At 37.3% G+C, this 20,015-nt stretch overlaps 1 protein-coding gene across 1 annotated transcript in view; it reads right to left on the bottom strand.

Annotated features, from left to right (window-relative positions):
• Nucleotides 1–20,015, bottom strand: part of ZNRF2 (zinc and ring finger 2) — a 60,141-nt gene that overhangs the window by 24,262 nt on the left and 15,864 nt on the right. The window contains exon 2 of the mRNA XM_042043286.1: nt 3,926–4,021. Within this exon, the coding sequence (XP_041899220.1) occupies nt 3,926–4,021 (96 nt within the window). The remainder of the gene's footprint in view (nt 1–3,925; nt 4,022–20,015) is intronic.

Genomic DNA, 20,015 nt, shown 5'->3' with positions numbered 1-20,015 from the left:
TATAAAACATCTTCCAATGAAAAAAGCTGTATCAACATTGTAACAACACAAAATAAACAATAATTATATTCAAAACCCAAACTTCACCAGGCACTTCTAATCATCAGCAAGGAGTTTAAGGCAAGTTGCTTCCAAAGCACTGAGGAAATTCACATATAAATGCCCCTGCCTGACCAAAACACAGGGCTACAGTATAAGAAACACCTTTCACAGAGTAGTCCCTAAGTGGGCTCCCTGCTTGTCACCACTACAAATTTGAACAAGATGGTGCAAGGGGCCTCATTTAACACTGTGAAGAAGCTCAAAGGAACAGGTATAGCTACACAGTATTTCAGCAGTCTTTTTAAAACAATCCTGTCAACTAGCAAGTAACCCACTTTCTTCATAAAACTGGCTTTTGGCAACCTGTGCTTAACCAGTGTATGGGACCTACTCCGGCTGCTCAGCAACTCAGCAACTAACAGTATTTGCTAATTGCTAGGGAAGGTTTTTCAAGACAACATCACCAAACACCACAATGTTTTTTGCACAATACCATTCATTTAACCAGCATTTGTATAAAAATGCCTGTATATTGGTTCATGTGTGAACACCACAAGTAGTTTAAGAAATGTGGAACAAAGTTCCACAGAAAATAAGAAAGAGCTCTTTTTACATGCCAGATTGAGTCAGCAATGAGATCTCTGTTGCAGGCAAGTCACATGATTTTGAAAGAATAAGGCCAATAAAATGTACTGATATATTTACATGAAAATCAGCACAACTTCCAGCATAGAATTGAGACAATTTTTTGACCACTCTTTCAGAAAACACATGTAAATCAGACAGCTGTCCAAGTTTGCAGTTCACCGACCCTTTCAACTGCCAAATGCAATGCACAAAGGTAGCTCAGAAAGCAATTAGAGATTGGCTGGGAGGACTCATTAATTTATTTAAACTTCAAATCACAACTAAGCAGTCTTATAACATTTTTCTGGGGGAGACTCTATGCCTTAGACTCATATTTAAAAAGAAAGGTTTGTCTTCTCAGAATGACAAAATACATACAATTTGCTGCCTGGTGTTTCTTAGAAAGAACAACTAATACATTTACGGTATCATGAGGAAACATCTAGAACAGAACTAGACATAAGCACAGTTCAATCCAACTGCTCAATCTCTAAATATTTCTGCACCTGCAAAGTCTAAGGCTCCCTTCATCTACCTGCAACACAAACCTCAGAGACAAAAGAAGGTGAGGGGGGAAAAAAAGAGGAAAAAAGATATTTTTCCTTCTAGTGATAACAGGACTAGGAAATTATCAGTGACCAACACAAGCAAATGATGCCTGGTTGGCTCTATTCGAGTATATATGGCATAAGGCCAAGATAACAATGAGAAAGTAAAGCCTAAAGAGATGCCTTCCATTTTGGAAGAAGGTATCAAAAGTTGACGGCAGCATCTTTTCTTCTCTCAAACAAAACTTGAGATGCCCTCAGCCCATGGCCAAAAGGAAGGTTCATCACTGCTCTCATGATGACAAACAGCAAAATAGACAAGAAAAAAATGCATGCATATAGACAGTCATGTGCAGGTCTAGGCCTGAAATCATGGCAGCATTAAGTAACCAATCTGCTAGTTAATTTTCCTTCATTAGCTGCATTAAAGGGACCACAAGCATACCACAAAGTAACAACTTAGCACTGCATAACTAAGAAGCCCTATCCTCAATTTCTTTGTGCTGCAGTAATTTAAATAACCAGCTATAGGCTATAATTTAAGATTTAGTCTGTGACTCCAGGAGCTAACCAACTGGAGCCACAAGGATCAATGCACACTTCCATGAAGTGTTTATGAAAATGAGACCATACTTCTAAGTAAGTATCTCTCTCAAACCAGCCTACCTAATTTGATAAATTCCTTATTTCACACTTATATAACCATTTCCTAGAATCAGTTCCTGAGGCTCACTGTACAGCAGACACCTAAACTGAGAGATGGCATGCTCCTGTTAACTCATATTGCATTGCCCACAACCACTTTTGTCATGCTGCAGATCATCCATAGTGGCTTCAGCTGCCACTCACAGGTTTTACTTCTGCTCATTTGTTGACTTAAAATACTGTGCAAAGGTAACAAGATGGCCCAAAGGAGTTCCAACTAGCAGTGTAAGCTGAAACAGTGCAAGAAGGCAAAAGGAGTCTGAATACGGCACCACTGTGATTCAAACAAACATCATAAATAGTTCTGAGAGGTTACATTATGTAATTGCCATATCTTTGAACAAAAGTTAAGCCAGCTGAGTGCACTCATATGTACGTGTAGGAAGCAGCAGGGGCAAAGGATTTCAGCCAGTCAACTCATAATTTGTGCACACCCCATCAGATGGATTAGTGCCAGAGCTTGTTCTCTGCCAGTCTGCCTCCTCCTGCTCCACCCTAACTGATCCCAAGTGCATTTTGCTGCCTGCTTCTCTTCTTTCCAATGTCCAGCATCCCTCAGAACACAACTTATCTTGGAAAATGCTCAGATCTAAATTTATAAAGGAAAAACAAAGAGAAAAAAAGCCCTCTCTGTTAGATGAAGTCAATCTTCTCAAATATATGTGTGGTAACACCAGGAAGAAAAAAGAAATATTTACTTTTCCTAAGTACTGTGCTTTCAAATGGATTTCACGACTCTAAGCATACAATTTCAAATTATTTTTGCAATTAAGGGCCAGTAGTATTGGATAGCATTATGCTATCCGAAGAATAAGGTGGGTCCAAACATTCTCCAGACTTGTTCCAATAAAAAAGTCCAGCATAGAATACCATAACAGCAAGGTGCCTGGAGGGTCAAAGAGCCCATGACACTGCAGGTTATTTATGTAATAAATAACTTATGTTGGAAGGGAGCTCTGGTGGTCTTCTGGCCCGGCCCCTCACTCAAAGCACAACCAAGGTAGACTAAACTGCTCAAGGACGGAGGTTGCATAACCTCTTCAAGTGCCTTGACCACCCTCATTATGTGACATTTCTACTTTACACTGAACCAGATTTTCCCTGATGTAACTTGCAAGCACCAGCTTTCAGCTTCTTGCTGTTCACCTCCAAAAAAAGTTCAGCTCCCTCTCCTCTCTACAATTTCTTTCTAACTGCATTCTGTTCTGACATTGGATGACTGGTGGGCAATAATCTCATTGAAGATGCACTGTAAGATTTTCTGTCAAAGCAGGCACTAAAATTTCATTATGATTTTCTAATCCCTGGGTTTCTGTGTGCTTGCCATAGAACTGAGTGTCAGCCTAAGCCACAGTGATAGACAGGTTCAACCTCAGTGGCAAAAGTCCTGTTTGCCTTGCATTAAAGGTTGCCTAGAAGGAGAGCTTAGTAGTAGAGAGAAAAAACAGTGCTACTACAGGTGATTCATTTGATATTGGCCAGTTTAATTAAAACAACAAAAACATATAAACAGTCATTATGAAGTATCACATATGGAATCAACCGAAGAAGAAGTTCTTTAGTTCCTTCAAGAAAGGGTAATTTTCTTGAATAATGTGCAAATGCACAGCATGTCAAGTAACAGTTCTTAATAAAGCCCCCAGGAGACTCGATTGACCCACCTCACTACCTGATGTCATTAGATGAAAGGATGTGTAAGCTACACATATCTCAATTGGACAATAAACACAAACACATACTCACCAGTGGTCAAAAAATGGAATAAACATATTCAAACAAGAAAAATTTTATATTTGCACTACACAGGGCAAATTATAATGGCATGCAGTAAAAAAAGACCAAGTTCTTAGGAATTAATTTGAAAAAAATAAACTACAAGCAAAAAAAAATACATAATTTCTGAGTCCACCAAACTAGTTACCAGAATATCTTATTAAGTAAAGGATTATTATCACACTGATGTTTAAAATGATTAAATAATTATCAGCTTACTTCTTTCTTACCATTGTAGGTTATCCTTGGTTTTGTCAAACACATCACAAGATGTAAATCCATTTCATCAGAAGATACAAATTTTGAACATACAGGGCACTTGAATCCTACGGAAAATAAAAATATGTGTGAGCATACTCAACCATATAGTAAATATATATATATATATAAGCCAAAAAGCTATTCTGCACACATTAAAAGAAAGAAAAAAGAAATCCTGCAGGCTTTTCATTTTTGACCTGACATTTTTTTACATAATAGAATTCCCTTGATCTCAAAAGGTCTCAAAATGGATCATTTCTGGAAATCATTCTGCAAACACTGTCAGCACCTCTGGAACACAAACTTTCCCAACAACTTTGAGAACAGTTTAGGGCAGGAGCAAGAGGATCATATGACTCTACTAAAACAGAAATTACAAATGTGTAGAGGACATAGGAATGAAAATTTGAACTTGGGCAGGAACCCTGAATTAACATGTTCATTTTTACCAGGAATTGCACTGAAACTTTAACCAAGGATCTTGGTTTTACATCTCATCATACAAGTTGCAGCATCTTTTACCAGTCTGGGGCACTGGGAAAATATTAACTCAGGGGTGTTGCCTCACCTACTGAATCACTAATATTTCCTGTAGCACTGAATTTGACTGCTCTCATCCTAGCCAAGCATGACCTTGTTTAGCTTTTGAGGTCACCGCCTTAGGCAACAAGGGGTAAAGAATAATTAAGACAGTCTGGATTGTGATGCAACTGCATAACAGTCTATGACAAAAGTGCTTAATACCGTAATTTATGTCATTGCCAAAGACAGCAGTCTTCCAGTTAAAGGACAAGATCAGCTGGACAACTTTTACAGCCCACAGAAAAGCCTGATTGATTTTGATCTATTGAATAATTAACACACAAGTGAGAGACAAAAAAACCACCAACAGGGATCTCGATGCGTAGTCGCTGTTAAGGAGTACACCTACAGGCAGACTGTCCAATAGGACAACAGTCAGCAAAAATATCTAATCTACATCCACTCTCAGCACAAAGGCACAACTTCGTCTCTGGTGCTGTTGAAGAGTAATGATGCAGGCCTGTATAAAAGGTCACTGCACCTTCCACCAACATGCCCATCTGGGCCTGCTCCCACATGTTTTAGTTTGTTGCCTCTTGCTTTTGTACTTCTATCCTTGGGAGTCCACCAAAAACCGAGTCAGTCAAGGATGACAAGCAACTTGATGCTGTACTTTCAAGTAACTGATGCCTGAGAATTTTCATCTTTTCTGTTAATTATTATCCAGATGTAGATCAAGCAACTAACCTGAAGCATTAGCACTCAATACAACTACTGCACTTCCTTTATCAAAAAAATTATTTCTTATGGGCAGCTAATGGAAGCAAGTCAAAGAGGACAACTAGTAACAACCTTAAGGAACTTAGGGCAGCAGCTGAACACGTGCTGGAAACCACTTCCTGAGATAAAGTATTGTTCTGCTTCTTCCAATTTTAGTCATATCTATTTCTTCTTTGTATCAATCTTACACTCCAGTTTAAATATTGCTCTTCTCTCCCTAATTTTAATCCTCCTCCCCAACCCACATCTTTACAAACAACAGTTACAACCACAGATCAATAAGCACAGCACAGAGAAACATGTCTTTCGGAAAAAACTAGTTGAAAGGAATTATTTACTTGTTGAAAGCCTTATCAGTGACCTTTCAGCCACTGTGTCACCTCCTTCACCCAGGCTACATCTCAACATGACTAAAATCAAACTTAGTATCTCAGTCATCCAAACACCCAAACCTATCCATTACTGTTTTATAATGGGTTTCTTCAAAAACTGACCCAGGGTAAATTTTCTCTCAATCTCTATCACCCCAATGCTGCTGATTACTAGGTTGTGACTAGACTATAAGACCCATGCATTATTTTCATTTCTATGCTTCTATAAGGCGTAGTTGACAACACAGTTTCATGTGAAAAAGCCTCTAACTTCCTTATATGCTTCAGACCAAGTCCTGCTGTGACAGAAGGGAGGGTTTGCATTACAGCAAGTTAACATTTATGTTCATGGCTAGTTAAGCACTGGGACAGTCATTAACAAGTCCCCTCTGCTTTCTGGACAGAACTCTTCTAGCTTATTCCCTAGAGTCATGAGCACATGTAATTGGGAGTGACAGGGGGCAGGGACAGCCACCACCAACAGATCCTTAGAACCATTGTTAAAGTTAACAGTGTTAAGAAGGTACGTATCCCAGGAATTCTTGGAGGAAATGTTTTAATCCAAATAAAATATTACAGAGAGCTTGATACAATAATATTATTATAATACTAATAAACATAATAGGTAATAATAATAAATAATAATTATAATAACGCTAATTTAATAATAATACTGCTTTTACTTAAAAGCATGCTTGAAGATAGATGGCTGTGTCAAATCTTTCAGGTTATCCACCTACAGTATACAGATGAACGTGCTTTTACTACCATGCACCTGCCTTTAAACCTAGTAAATGATCTGTGTTCTAGCAATATAGTAAGAATTTTAACAATACATTTTGTTGTGGCTTGTACTGTGTCAGGGGGGATGTGAAGGTAATGGTTAAACAACCACAAACATCCTCCTGACACAGCAAGTCTGGGATACCTGACTTCTGTAGCTCTACTCAGTGTGCAGAACTGAAGAACCCAAAGAACAGAGGACTTAAATAAGCTTTAAGGAACAACTTAGCTGATGGAAGTAAAAGGTGTATTTGTGGAAAATATGTTTTTCCAGTGACCACGATCAGCTGCATGCCAGAGACTAGCATAATAGCAGAAAAAGAGCCTTGGGCTCATAACCCTTGCTGAAACATTCTTTAAATACAAGTGATATACAATTTCTCATTTCACAATGTTCCACTGCAATCCAGCTCCTGGATTTAGCCATCTTCCCCAAGAGATGCATAGTGTAAGTTTTGCATGAAGGAAATTACTATTTCCAACTCCGTTTAGTAACCCCAAAGAACAATTATTTTTACTACAGACATAATATTTACTTTATTCTAACTGTATTTGAAAAATATAAATAAGAGAACAATCTACACTGTCCACAGGCCAGTTGAAGGTCCTTAAAAAGCTGGTATTTTCCCACCTTTCCTCAAATGTGAAGGCAATAGTTTCATGACCCAGTTTACAATTAACCACTTGGTAAGAACAAAGACTCTATTGTACCCCTGCCCAGCAGGCTAACAACATTTATAGCCTATGTTTGTTTTTACCATCAGTCTCAAGGAACAATTCCAGTAACTTAAAGAAAGTTTCACATGACTTTTAACAATCAGCAACAGGTCAGAAATAACTTGCTCTCCACATGACTTGTTTTACGGAATTTTGTAGATAATGAATTCACAGACATTTAGACAAAAAAGTGGAAGCAGTTATCAGATGACGTAGCATCACATGAAGTGTGTTCCAAAAACCTATGAAACTTAACTACTTTCTCACTCTCTTTATAAGGAGAGCACAGCAGATAATATACAGGTCCAGGTAAAAATCCAGCTTTTAGGAAGTAGTTGATTTCACAGCATCCCTTATTTTTATCCAAGATGACAAACCATCACCTTTGTGTTAGCATTGTCACTGTTGGCACATAACTGCAAAGTTGACCTTCCTTTTCCCATAGTAGAGAACTCTGCCTGTGACACACTTTAAGTCAGCTGAAAAACCACCTCCCACCCCATTCCCTGCATACAGAAGTACAGCACTAAAGAACTGAGCACCAAAACTGAGCAAGCACACACCTCTAGCTGACTTTTACAGCTGCATCCTTAGGAGGGCAGGGTGCCAAATTCTTACAAGCTCCCACCATCTAGTTTCACAACCCTGACTGTAATACTGAAAGTAACACTTTACTTAAAATGAAACCAAAATCCTGGAAAAAAAGTACAATTACAAGAAATGGAGACAGAACAGAAAGTTGCAGTACAGCTACTAGAAAATCCCAAAGTGGCACAGAAAATCTGAAATAACTAAACCTGCTTAAGTATCAGGACTTATATCAGAGGTGAATTCTGTCTCTCATTCTCTCTTGAATGTATCACTTTCTTCAAGCTCCGCCATCTCTTGCAAGTGAACTTCCAGTTAGCCAAGAAATCCCACATCCATCTATCAAACCCATAATTTTCATTTCTGGCAGGCTTGGTAACTACCCACAGGGACAGGTTGATGGGTGGCCACTCATTCTATTGGTACCAGTTTCAACCTCTTAGTGATACCTTACTGCGTTTGCCTTGCTTTGCAAACATCAGACTGCTTAACTTGCACTTCAGTGCGCAGTGGAGCAAACATAAAACATCCAATGAATAACAATCCTGGATCTCTAAGACTTTTACAAAATCACGCTGGCACTTATACTGGAATATCTAGTTCATGGTGCAAAAAAAAAGAACTGCTAAGAGCTTCCAGACAACACAGTGCAGAGTGTCACAGAATTGCACATAAAGGAAACATGTTGAAGCCGTATTAGACTTGCACAGAAGAGTGAATGATCCTTTCACCCAATATTAAACAGTTGTAGCAAGAGGTAAGCACAAATGAAACCTGCACCAAGACAAAAAATTGAATTGGCCTGATCAGTAGAAAACATAAGTGGAACACTGAGAAAGCCAAACTAAAAGTAGAATGGGAGCAGCTGCTCTTTTAAAGTATGCAGCATATTACTATTTGAAGTCTTTGTATCCTGGTGTTTTCAAATGAGATGGGTAAGTCCACCTTGTTTTGCATTTAAAGAAATCATAAGAGAAATCCTTGCATCCACACACCTTTTCTAAGGTGTACTTGAGAATAAGAAGCCTGACAAGTGTTACTTACATATTCACACATGCTCTTCGGTACATAGAAAAAGAAATACAGACCATGTGGAAACACAGCATCCAGTAAATATGATGGTATAAGGATGGTATGCAAAATGAGTATCATACAAAGAAAGCCTGCATAATGTTGCTAAAAAGGAAACAATACCACACAAAAAAAGAGTTGATTACTTCTTATGTGTTCAGTAGACATGGAAAACAGTCAGTAACTCTGCTCAGTATAAAACACACGTAGACACTGGGAAGTGTGTGCCCTTTACCTTTTTCCCCTAGTCTTAAAAAAAACAGGTTACTCTAATCTTTCCTCACAGGCCCTGATGCCTAAACCTTTTATTGCTCTTGTTGTCCTCTGGCCTCCCTCCAGCCTTACCATGGTGCACTGCCAAGAACTGGGCAGAGCTCTCAGTCTAAGACTTCACAAGTCCTAAGCAGGAATTAATACTTACCTATCACATTGTTCCATTAAACTAGGTGTCAGCTATATATAGATCTATCTATACACAGCGATATCTCATTTATGTGTGTATATATAGGTAGGTACATTTTAAACAAACCAACAGGTGATTGGCTCATTCCTCTCATGTCTCACAACAACCCCTAAATCTTCAGCAAAACTGCTGCTAGCCAAGTTCCATTTTTAGTGTTGTATTTCTGCTCACATTTAGTAACTCTCATCTGTCTTTTTTTAATCAATTATGAGCACTCTTCTAACTTGTTAAAAACAACTATGAACCCAAATTTTGCCCTCCATAGTGCTTACAAGGTTAGCATTTTACTTAGTTTTTTCAAGTCTCCAGCCTCCAAAAAAAGAGTTGACTGAAAACAGACCCAAAGCAGACCACTGTGATACTTGATTTGAATTGCTTTCCTAGAGCAGCTGCAGGATTTTTTTCCCCAACTACTTCAGCATCCACCTACTTTTTCACCTAGACCACATTCTCTAGCTTGGCTAATAAGAATATATATCAAAAATATAAATATTTTGAAGTCATAGCATAATGCCTCTATTTCTTCCACTTCTTCCTTTTCTGTTCAACTGTGTAGAAGACTATGAAGTGAGATTTTAAGAAGGGTAGAATAACAAATGGAAATAATTCAGATTCTTGGTGAAGTAATAGTCCTGGTCAAGAAAAAACTCTGTTACTCCTTTCATCTATAAACTAATTTGTAAAACTTGAAGAAGGGGAAAAAAAAAAAGCTGTCCAGTAAAGACCACATGGTCTATCAGAATTATATGGCCACAGAATTCTCTCTTCTCTTCAGACAGATGAAATGGAAAAATAGAATGAGTCATTCTGCAAGCCCAAAACCATGAAGCTTTGTACATGAAAGCATACTGCTTTAATACAGCTAACATCTTACCTGGCAAGTTTACCCTAGCCATCAAACAGAATATGAAAATTATTTCACAATAAATTCAAGAACAAAGAACTAACATTTTTAAAAAGTACTTAAATTAGAAAGCAAAAAAAAAAAAAAAGAGCATTACCAGTTCCCAGGGAACCTTCTACAGGAAAATTACTAGGTGCTGTAGCTGGCAATACAAATGGCTACTCAGAGAAAGTTTGCCATTTTATGGACATAAGTTTTTTGTAAAGGAAGAAAATGTCGCAATGAAAAATCACATCTGGTTCTCTACCTTCCATCCTTCCTTATGTGTCAATTGTCTAAGCCAGGAGAACACAGCACCATCTGGAAAGACTTCTGGAGATGGAAAGAAATAAAGAAATACTCCCCTCACTTTGGGAGAGAATAGGAAATCAAACAGAAATAAGGAACACAATACAAACATTCTAAGCTCTGTCTTTACTAGAAAACGGAGCCACAATAAGAACAAACAAGCACTGACTGATTGCAGGTTCATCATCTAGTAGGGTTTTCTTCCTCACTTCTGTGCCATAACACTGAAGTAAATAAACCTGTGAATTTTTTGAGGGAAACAAGGAATTTTCTCTTGTATTTTCTGATTTAAATGTGCCACAGAACTCAGTGGGAAAGGGGGGATAAAGTGGGGGATAAAAAAAACCCTGAACTATTTTAGTTAAAGATTCCACAGAATAATTAGGAAAGATATGTTTGGATAATAATTCATAATTATCATATGATAATATCATAATTATCATATTATCCATAATTTGGATAATAATCTCCTAAGCAAAAGGTATGAAAGACAGAATCTTATTACATAACTTCTTCAGCTCCCTTCATCTTGGTAAGTGGGGAAGTTAGGTCTTCAGTAGCAATCACTGAAAAATAATGCAGTACAGAATGAAGAAGAGAAATTGAACAAGACATTTTCTGACTCGTAAACAAAGCCTTTATCAACTGCACAACTTCAGGTGTCTAATATCAATGTAAGTAACATGTGATGATGATTATAATTGACAGCTGCACAGGTTTAGAAAAATGAATGAACACAACCATTAAGAGAGAGAATAAAAAGCCCAATTTTAATATATCTTGCAAACCAGAAGATGAAATTACAGGCAGGAAAGACCTGTGGAAAGATTGATATTAACTTTTAATAGAAAAATAAGAACAGCTGTTATTAGAGGAACAGCCTTTTAAGAGCGACATTTCAGATCGATGCAAGCACCCAACAAAGGGAGAAGGAAAGACCTCTTTAGTTCCACCTGTTTTGTGGGTCAGTGTTACCCTCCCATCCCATCTTCCATAGGGATCTGTAGACAAGCTAAATGAGAGATTGCTCAAGCCTCCATCATCCAAAGTCTTAGAGTATCTGCACTTTCAAACTGACAAGCACATAAACAAGAACAGTTTTTTAAGTGACTTGTAAGCTATTAACTCACTCTTTAACTTACTCCTTCATACCTGCATGTCAGACACATCACACCCGTCCCATCACAGACAGATCCATACCACAAGTTTCTCAATGGATCTGAAGCAGCTGAAGACTGACAAGTCTGAATATAAACTTTGGTTGGAAGCAAGCCTCAGTTTTCATGTAAAAAATGCTCCACCCACACCCTAAACCCAGATGATTTTAGCTTTTGGCTTATGATGCTTGAGAAACATATTTTCAACCAAAAACTCCATTTAACAATGAGACTTTGCCCAGAAAAAATATCTTTCACTTCCACTGCATCTTTCCCAAGGGAGGGGCACAAGTGAGAGAACCCAAGGAAACACACTTCTCTTTTACACGTAGGTGTGATGACTCCCTTCCAAAATCTGACTCAAGGACAACAAAGGAAAGACACTTTCCTTCTCTCTCATGGCGCTCCATCATCAGATCTCTGGCAAGCAGAGACAAGAGTAAGGTGCTCCTCTAGCCACATTGGCAGGGTAGCATCAGGAGTATGGGAAGAAACTAACCCTATCACCATTCCAGAGGCTTCTGTACACAAGTGGTGCCACTTGCCACTCAGGTGAAACCTTGTGGAGCTGAGTTGTTGTCTGAATATGAAGTTCAGCCAGGGTGGGCACATTTGTGAGCCTAGCTGACTACTTTCCTCAGATAGCAAGTAGCCAGAATGTATAGTCAATTGTTCAGGGCACAAACATTTTATTTACACTCGGCAGGCAAGATCAACCTGTCTAACTAGCTCAGTTCTTGCATTATCAGATGATGACAAATAACTCACTGCAGGCCAGCTTGGAAGTCTGAAAACTTTTAAGCAAATGAAATGCCTGAAAACTCTTGCTTCAGAGATACCCCATATTCCAAATGTCTTTTTCTTCTTAACTCACCCACCACAATTCAAAAAGGAAGAATTGTCTCCCATTCCCAGTCTCTCCTGAACATAGACGTTTGTTTTTCTCTTTCTGCTTGAATTTTGCTACTCCCTCAATTTTCTCTTATTGCCTGGAGCAACATTTTCCTCAAACAGCTGAAAAAGGTCTTTCCACTCATCATTTCACAATACAAGTGGAGGAAGACAGACAGGACAACTGTGTTCTGTTGTCAGAAGAAGGCACTTCTTGAGTAACTGAGTAATTTGGCAAGACAACTACCAATTTTTAAGTGCAGGGAACCAGTTTGTCTACACTCCCCTGCCCTACTTCACACTGTCAATAAAGTCACTACTTTCAGGGTTAAAGAAAAAGTTTCCATTAGAAATCACATCATTGAAAAGAGAGTATAGGAAGAGCTGCTCCACGATAAGAAGAATCAAGTCCTGCTTTTTCAAAATGCACAGGTGTAAATATCTTGAAAACTTGACTGTACAGTGCAACAAATCTGATCAAAATTACATGAAGCACGATAATAAGAGAGGAGAGGGTGGCTATACCATGCTGAGAATATATTTAATGATAGCTAAAAGGGAAGAGGTATGATGTGAAAATGGCTGAATAATGGTTGACAAAGATGACTAAACTGAACACGTGAAACAGAGCATCTTGTTGGATGCAGAGAAGTCTTCTGAGCAAACTGACCAAAATGCATACGAGGTCTTACGAAAAAAAGAAATGGGAGAGACAAAGTAAACACTGCACTTGAAACGCAGCAGACAAGAACAAAGGAGCAAGCCCCAGGAGAAGGCAGCATCTTAGAAGACAGCACAGATAATGATGCTGCTGGAAAGCATGCAGAAGACAGTCTCTCGGAGAATCTGAGAACTATTACTCTACTACACAAACAAGGTGATAATGGAGGCCTGAGAAAGCACAGCATTTACAGACAATAAGTCTGTTGTCTACAAAGTTTTTACCAAAGTAAGTGAGGGTAAAAAAAAGAGGTCCTCACTAAGGCAAAACTTTGTAAAGTCTGATTTAGTTGAAATACTTACCAATAACCTACTTGTTCCTGCAGAAATAGAGGTAGCAGTGACAAAAAAAAAAGGGGAAAACCAATCAATGACAAAAAAGTCAGAGTACAAAAGAAAAAGATTACAACTGGGAAGAATATACATAAGTAAAATGTTAAATTATTATGTGAGGTGTTCCCAGGAGTTTATATATTAATTCTAAGCATAATAATGATTCATTTTTTGACAGCAACATTAACTTATATTCCAAAACTACTTATTACTACATTTATTACTCAGTGTAACAGGAAAATTTTACCTATTACAGTTTCAAGAAAGTCAAGAACAAAGGTTTCAACGCATACTTGTTTTCTTGTGCTTTTCATCTATTTTTTCAGCACACATAAAATAATTTTTATTACTTAAGCACAACAGCAGATTTTCCTGTATTATTATACTCTGTATTTTCCCCCTTTATCTTTCCAAAACAGCAGTCCTCTATAGATGACAGCATTTATCAATTCAGCAGAGAAATATCTAACCAATGTACTCATTTACTTTCCTTCACTTGAAACTGGTGAGAGTTGAGTAAGTAGGGCTGGGTGGTTGGTTATCTGGATTTGTTGTGGGGAGGTTGTTTTGGGGTTTTGGAGGCGGGTTTTTTGTTTTTTGCTTACTTGTCTTGGTTTTTTTCCAGAGTAGAAGTATGATTTATGAAAAAGAATTGAACTTATTAGAAAAGTCTAGGCTTAAAAATACCATTCATTGTCAGAACAATTTTGTTTAAGGATTAACTTTTTATTTAAAAGTACTGACATCTTTGCTTACCCTAAAGCAGCCTTTTGTTCTTAAATGGAAAATTCAGCTAAGAGAATTCACTCTACATTGACCCATCTATTCTTCCAACTTGGAGAATATTTACCTTAATGTATGGACTATTGGCCAAACTCGGGTGTTGGATCATAAGAAGCCAGACATTTAACATAATTAAAGAGAATATTACAAAATGGGGAGAGGTCCAAGGGTTGGTTACAAAACATGTTAATTTCAAAAGTGTACACTGGAATGAGACCATTCAATTCATCAGTATTAACATAACTTAAGTGTTTAACATGAATAACATACAAATTTTGGGAAAATGTGTTTTGAGAAAATGTGTTGCTGAAGTTTCAGTAACACATATCCATGTAATGTAACCACTAGTTTTGCAAAAGTTCCTATGTCTAAGACAGAACCTTTTAAGAACATTTGGGAATGTACCATTGTGAAGAAAGCATCCAAAATGCCAAATAAGAGGAACAGTAAAGAAGATGCATAATTGGTTCAGAAAAAGACAGAACTGAACTCAAAAAGATATAACCCCTCCCAACTATTGTCAGTAAAAAGTGAAGAAAAGCTATTGAGTTACATGCTTTAAACGTATCAATGAGAGATTTGTCTATATTTAGTCTTTCACCTCTATTAAGAGAGTACACAGCACCCATAACATATTCTGCAAAATCTTCCAGAACATCCATAAATCACAAACCAACCAAACTTTCAAATTATATGTTACACCACTGCTACCACAGCAACTAAGGCAGAAATGTAATTCTTGCTTTTTCACGGCTAAGATGTCACCATTTGAACAAACTGTTCTTATTTTCTGCATCACTCGTATTTTAAATATCTTTTGTAAGGAATGCTACTGAGCATTTCCTATTTTTTTTTTTTTTTCTCTATACAACAGCTGCATTGGTCTATCAGTCAAACTGTTGAGAAATTTGATTAGTTACCCATTTTAAACATCTGTGTGTAGAAGAGAAACATATTGTTTACATTAGCCAGATCATGCTAATAAGATGCACATATGCATGCCTACACACACACAGAGCATAGACGGTAAATAAGTTTTAACAGGGATCCACAGTTGGAAAAAAAATAGATCAAATAGTAGTTTGACTTTTCAGCAATTTGAAAAAATGACACAGTAACTCAAATGTTTTTACTTATCTAATTACACCCTTCATGTAGAGTGTTACATGCTTTCATTGCTTTACTCCTCCATAAGGCTATTGAAGGTTAAGAGAACCTACAACTATTTAAGAGGTATGGTTTTTCTCTTCATCGTTCAAAGACAATCATGACCTGTCCTTTGATAAACATAAGCAATACTCATAAAAAAAAAGGAGACACTGTCTTGAGCTTGAAAACTGAGATAGCATGCAACTGATGAATGAATGCTAATGAATTATACTTTAATAAGAAAGGTTGTTGGGGTTTGTGGTTTTTGTTTTGTTCTTTTTTACAAGTGATTAAGGAGCAATCATAGCTAGTATTCCTGTTTCAGGAATGTCCTTACTAGATCAGAACTACAGCATGCCAAGAGGTACAAATATGGTTTGTTCACATATATGTATTAGTCCCTCCTCCAAAGAGCTGACACTCCAAAATAGACAAGCATAAGCAATGGTTACAATGAGAGCAATGTCTCCATTATATACTTCAGAAAGGCAGTAAGAAACTAGTCCTAACTTACATGGAAAGTCAAACAAGTCTCCTAAGTCTCTGGCTGCCACCTTATATAAAAATGCCTATTTGCCCACAATGACATCGAGACAAGGGTCACATAAAAAGTAAATCAGTGACATAAATTTGCTCCACCTTTTTATGAAGCACTCCCTTCTTAACCATCACCTCACCTAATGAGTTAGCAAAGCTCTACCACAGGTCCCTAAATCCAGTGAGTGAGCAGTTTAAACATAAACAATAAAATGCTCAGTGAAAAAAAGTTTCATGTTTTGAAAGAATTAAAAAGCTCTTTAGAACAGTTCTTGATGGCAGCATAAAGAATGCCAGAGTTTGAGCCTGCACTCCTCCCAACCTATTTACATGTTCATCCCTTCACCTTCCTTCTCTGCTGTATTAGCCAATTTGGAGACTGACAAGATCAAAACAGCAGCTAGAGTGCAAAGACCAATAAGGTGCATCCAAATAAACCCTTCCATGACATAAAATACTCCAAACAAACAGTTAAAAAAACCCCATGCTGAAAAACTGTGGACTTACAGAACAGGAGACAAGCTAATGAAAGATGCACCCCAAATGTGTATTATATACATACTTTAGCAGCAAACAACTTACTTACAGAAAAAACCTTCCACAACACACATTAAATAACTCAACATTTGAGCTTTAATTTTCTTCAGAGAGGCACTCATAAATTATTTTTTAATGCCTCCCACACTTTAGACATCTAAAGCCCTGAGGTAGACTACTTAGGACGACTACTACTACTACCCCGATGTCAAAATAATTAGAGACACAGATTTACATCTGTTTCCCCATTGTAGCCTTTCATTCTAGGTTGAAAATCGTAGCTTTCTAAAATATTCTGTGAAGGAAACAATAGTTCTCAAAAGGCACTTTTACTTAAGCAAACCATTCCCCAAACAAGAAAGATTTCACACTGCTAAGTGTTCAGGCACTGAATTGTCACATTGTTAATTGTAACACTTAACATAATTTATAGGCATTTTTCTTTTTCAAATTAAATCTTCTCCTTCATCTAAGAGGAGCATTAATACCTCAAAAAGACTTCTGTTTCAGTAGACAGGAGATGTACTTTCAATGTCTTATGAAATAAAAATCCCCATGATAGTCTTGAAGTATAAATCTTTCACACTTAAACTGTTACCATTTTTCTAAAAGGCCTTCTTATTCTGGATTTTAGGAGAGGTAAAAGGAGCTGTTTCCCACATCAACACAAGATTAAATCCACTCCTTTTATTGTGGAAGAAGCCCTCAGAAGGCAAGTAAGTCCACTGCACACAGGTGAGTGTAAGAGCAACTGTGATAAATTTCCACAGTACAGCCACACACAAAATAGTGAGATTAAGCCAAATGAAAGTCATGAGCTCTGGTGAAAAGACAGACTTGTTCCAGTTCTTCCATAGCAAACTCTATCCATATTAAAGACTTCTGAGAAGTCATAGGCATGTAAAGGACAGCCTCTGCCTCCAGGCTTTGTGCGTTTATCAAGTAACTTTTTTAAAGCTTGCCTTTAACTACCATTTTTGGGAATGCTCAATAAAAGCTCCTAAGGGAAGCCTGGCATTCCCGCCAGTCATCACAAAAGCATACTCTTCTCTCTAGAGGAGGTCTTGCCATACCCGTTCTTTACAGCAGTTGTATCAGATCAGAGATCAGTAAATCAAGAGATGTGCCACTAAGAGAAACCTATTTTTATTAGTTTTTTCCCTTGAAATGAAGCAATACTCAGTACAATTTAGGGCTTTGAGCAGTGCAAATGCCGTTTAAACCACTAAACTTACATCTCTGCTTTCCAGAACTGTGTAGACATTGCACCATTTATTCTATTAATCCTGTAACCTACAACAGCAGTTTCTGGTCTGGAAGACATCTCTGCAGGGCAGTGGGCATGCTACAGAAACTAACATCTCTCTAATCCTTCAGGGAGTTCCTCCAGCTCCAGGTTGAAAAATGAGTGAATGCTGAACTTGTTCTGTGAACAGAAGACTTCAGCCTGAGACACTCTCTGTCAGGTACCTTGCACAGAGCATGTGGTAGGACAGACTGAAATTCTGCTCCTGGTGTAAAACTGGTGCTTAGCTAAAACTACATCAGAACTGTCCAGAAGCTGGCCTAAGAGGAAAAAATAGATGCTGCTGGAAGGGTTATGTCATATACGGGAGTATAATTCTTTTATACATGAGAACACACTTCTGGGTAGAAGTCAAAAACAAGAAAATTGTCCTTCTTCACTATCATGTAAGTAGGCAAATTTTTATTGACATCAGAGATACTCAAAACAACATTGCAAATTAAACTCTTAATTAAGGAAGGACATTCACAGCACTTAACATCTACACAATGACTTCTGGAAGAAAAATAAAAACTTAACTCATTCACCAGGTTTCTACCTGCAATAAAATTAATATGGGTTGCACTAAATCTTGAGAAGGACTGATCTTGTTACTCTATCACCTAGTTACTCTAGAGCCATACAGTGACAGCTTCAAGGGGAAACAGTTGATCTAGGCTCAGAACAACTAAATCAAATGTGTGTCAATTCACTGTGGTACTAACCTACAACATAGGTGGGATTATAACTCCTGCAGTACCTTATTGCTCCTCTTGGCCTGGATGTCACAAAGTTGAGGGCAGTGCCATCCACAAAATAAAACAGCAAGCCTTCTGGAAACACTTCCAAATAATAAAAGAATAATACAGTATTCTAATCTATTAGTGTTCTGGCAAGAACATGCATAGACAAACTGGAGTCTTTAAAATCAATTTAGACAAAAATTCTGATCTCAGATGTATTTATATGGACAGCTACAAAGCTGCCTTATTTTTCGTAGACAAATGGCTTGTACACAAGCAATTTACAAAAGATACAAGAACATCGTCTAAAGAACCTGTTATGACAATTTGTATTATCAATTCCTATTCCCTCAGGGACAGTTTTACAGAAAGAAACTGAAAATTAAGCAAGGCAAAAAAAAAACCTTATAGAATTACTAGCTTTTGTCTTGCACAGGCTAATTTGTTAAAGTAGGTTTTAAATTTATTCAATGTAAATGTACCTGGTGGGTTCCACCCCCAACCAAGCAAATACAAATAGCATTTCATTCACTGTCCAATCTCTATATGCTTCTGTAACTATTCAGGGAAAAAACTGTTCTTATATCAAACCTAAGAAATCAGAATAACAAGGAAATAACTTCTAAAATGTGACTTTGATAAAAACCCTTGACTTATAAATAAAATCATGTTATTTATCATTTCTCAAATGAAGCAGAATTAAGAGAAGGGAAAAAAAATAATATTGAAGGGTAGAATGCAGCCCTGGAAATCACCCAACAACTTGCCATAGTTCCCAGATATACGGCAGGGGTCCAACCTAAACAAAGCAAAGTTACCCATAACTTAGGGACAAGTGGTTTGGAAACACATCTTTTCCAGGACACTAAGAAAACTCTAATATTCATTTTGTTTAATGATGGATTTCCATTTTTCATTTAGAAAATACACTCCAACAATTGAAATAGCAAAACCAGGTTATTTTCTTTTCTTCCTGAAATTCACCTTATTTCTTCCAGTAGGGAGGGAGTGCACAAAATGCACATAGGTTCCTTTTTTATTTCTTTAGTAGCAAACTGAATAAAGCTACCAATGTTCTTATAGAACCTGATGTAATGATATAGTAGTATACCAAAAGGTCTTCATAATAAAAAGGAATTAATATTTACTTAAGATTCCCACCCCTAAGGCAAATCCTGCAAGACACAGCTAAAAAGATGACAGTAAGTAGGGGAAAAAAGCAAAAAGCACATACTACCTTAAATAAACTGCACTTAACAATATAAAAAAAACTATTCAAACCACATAGCTCTCTGCAGCAGAGTCATAAAAAGAAAGGAAAAAGGTCACTAAAGTATTTACAAAACTTGTTTTCACACAGGAATCAAAATATTACTGTGTTTTCCATCTTGGCTTTGAAAGCCATTAGGTGAAATTAATTATTCACATGTTTTGTTC

The sequence above is a fragment of the Corvus kubaryi genome, unplaced genomic scaffold (genome assembly GCF_017639235.1).
Source record: "Corvus kubaryi isolate FWS band 111438036 unplaced genomic scaffold, C.kubaryi_AGA036_p1.0 37398, whole genome shotgun sequence".
NCBI classification, from domain to species: domain Eukaryota; kingdom Metazoa; phylum Chordata; class Aves; order Passeriformes; family Corvidae; genus Corvus; species Corvus kubaryi.
Note: the sequence above shows the minus strand (reverse complement) of the source record. Positions and strands in the feature narration are given on the sequence as shown.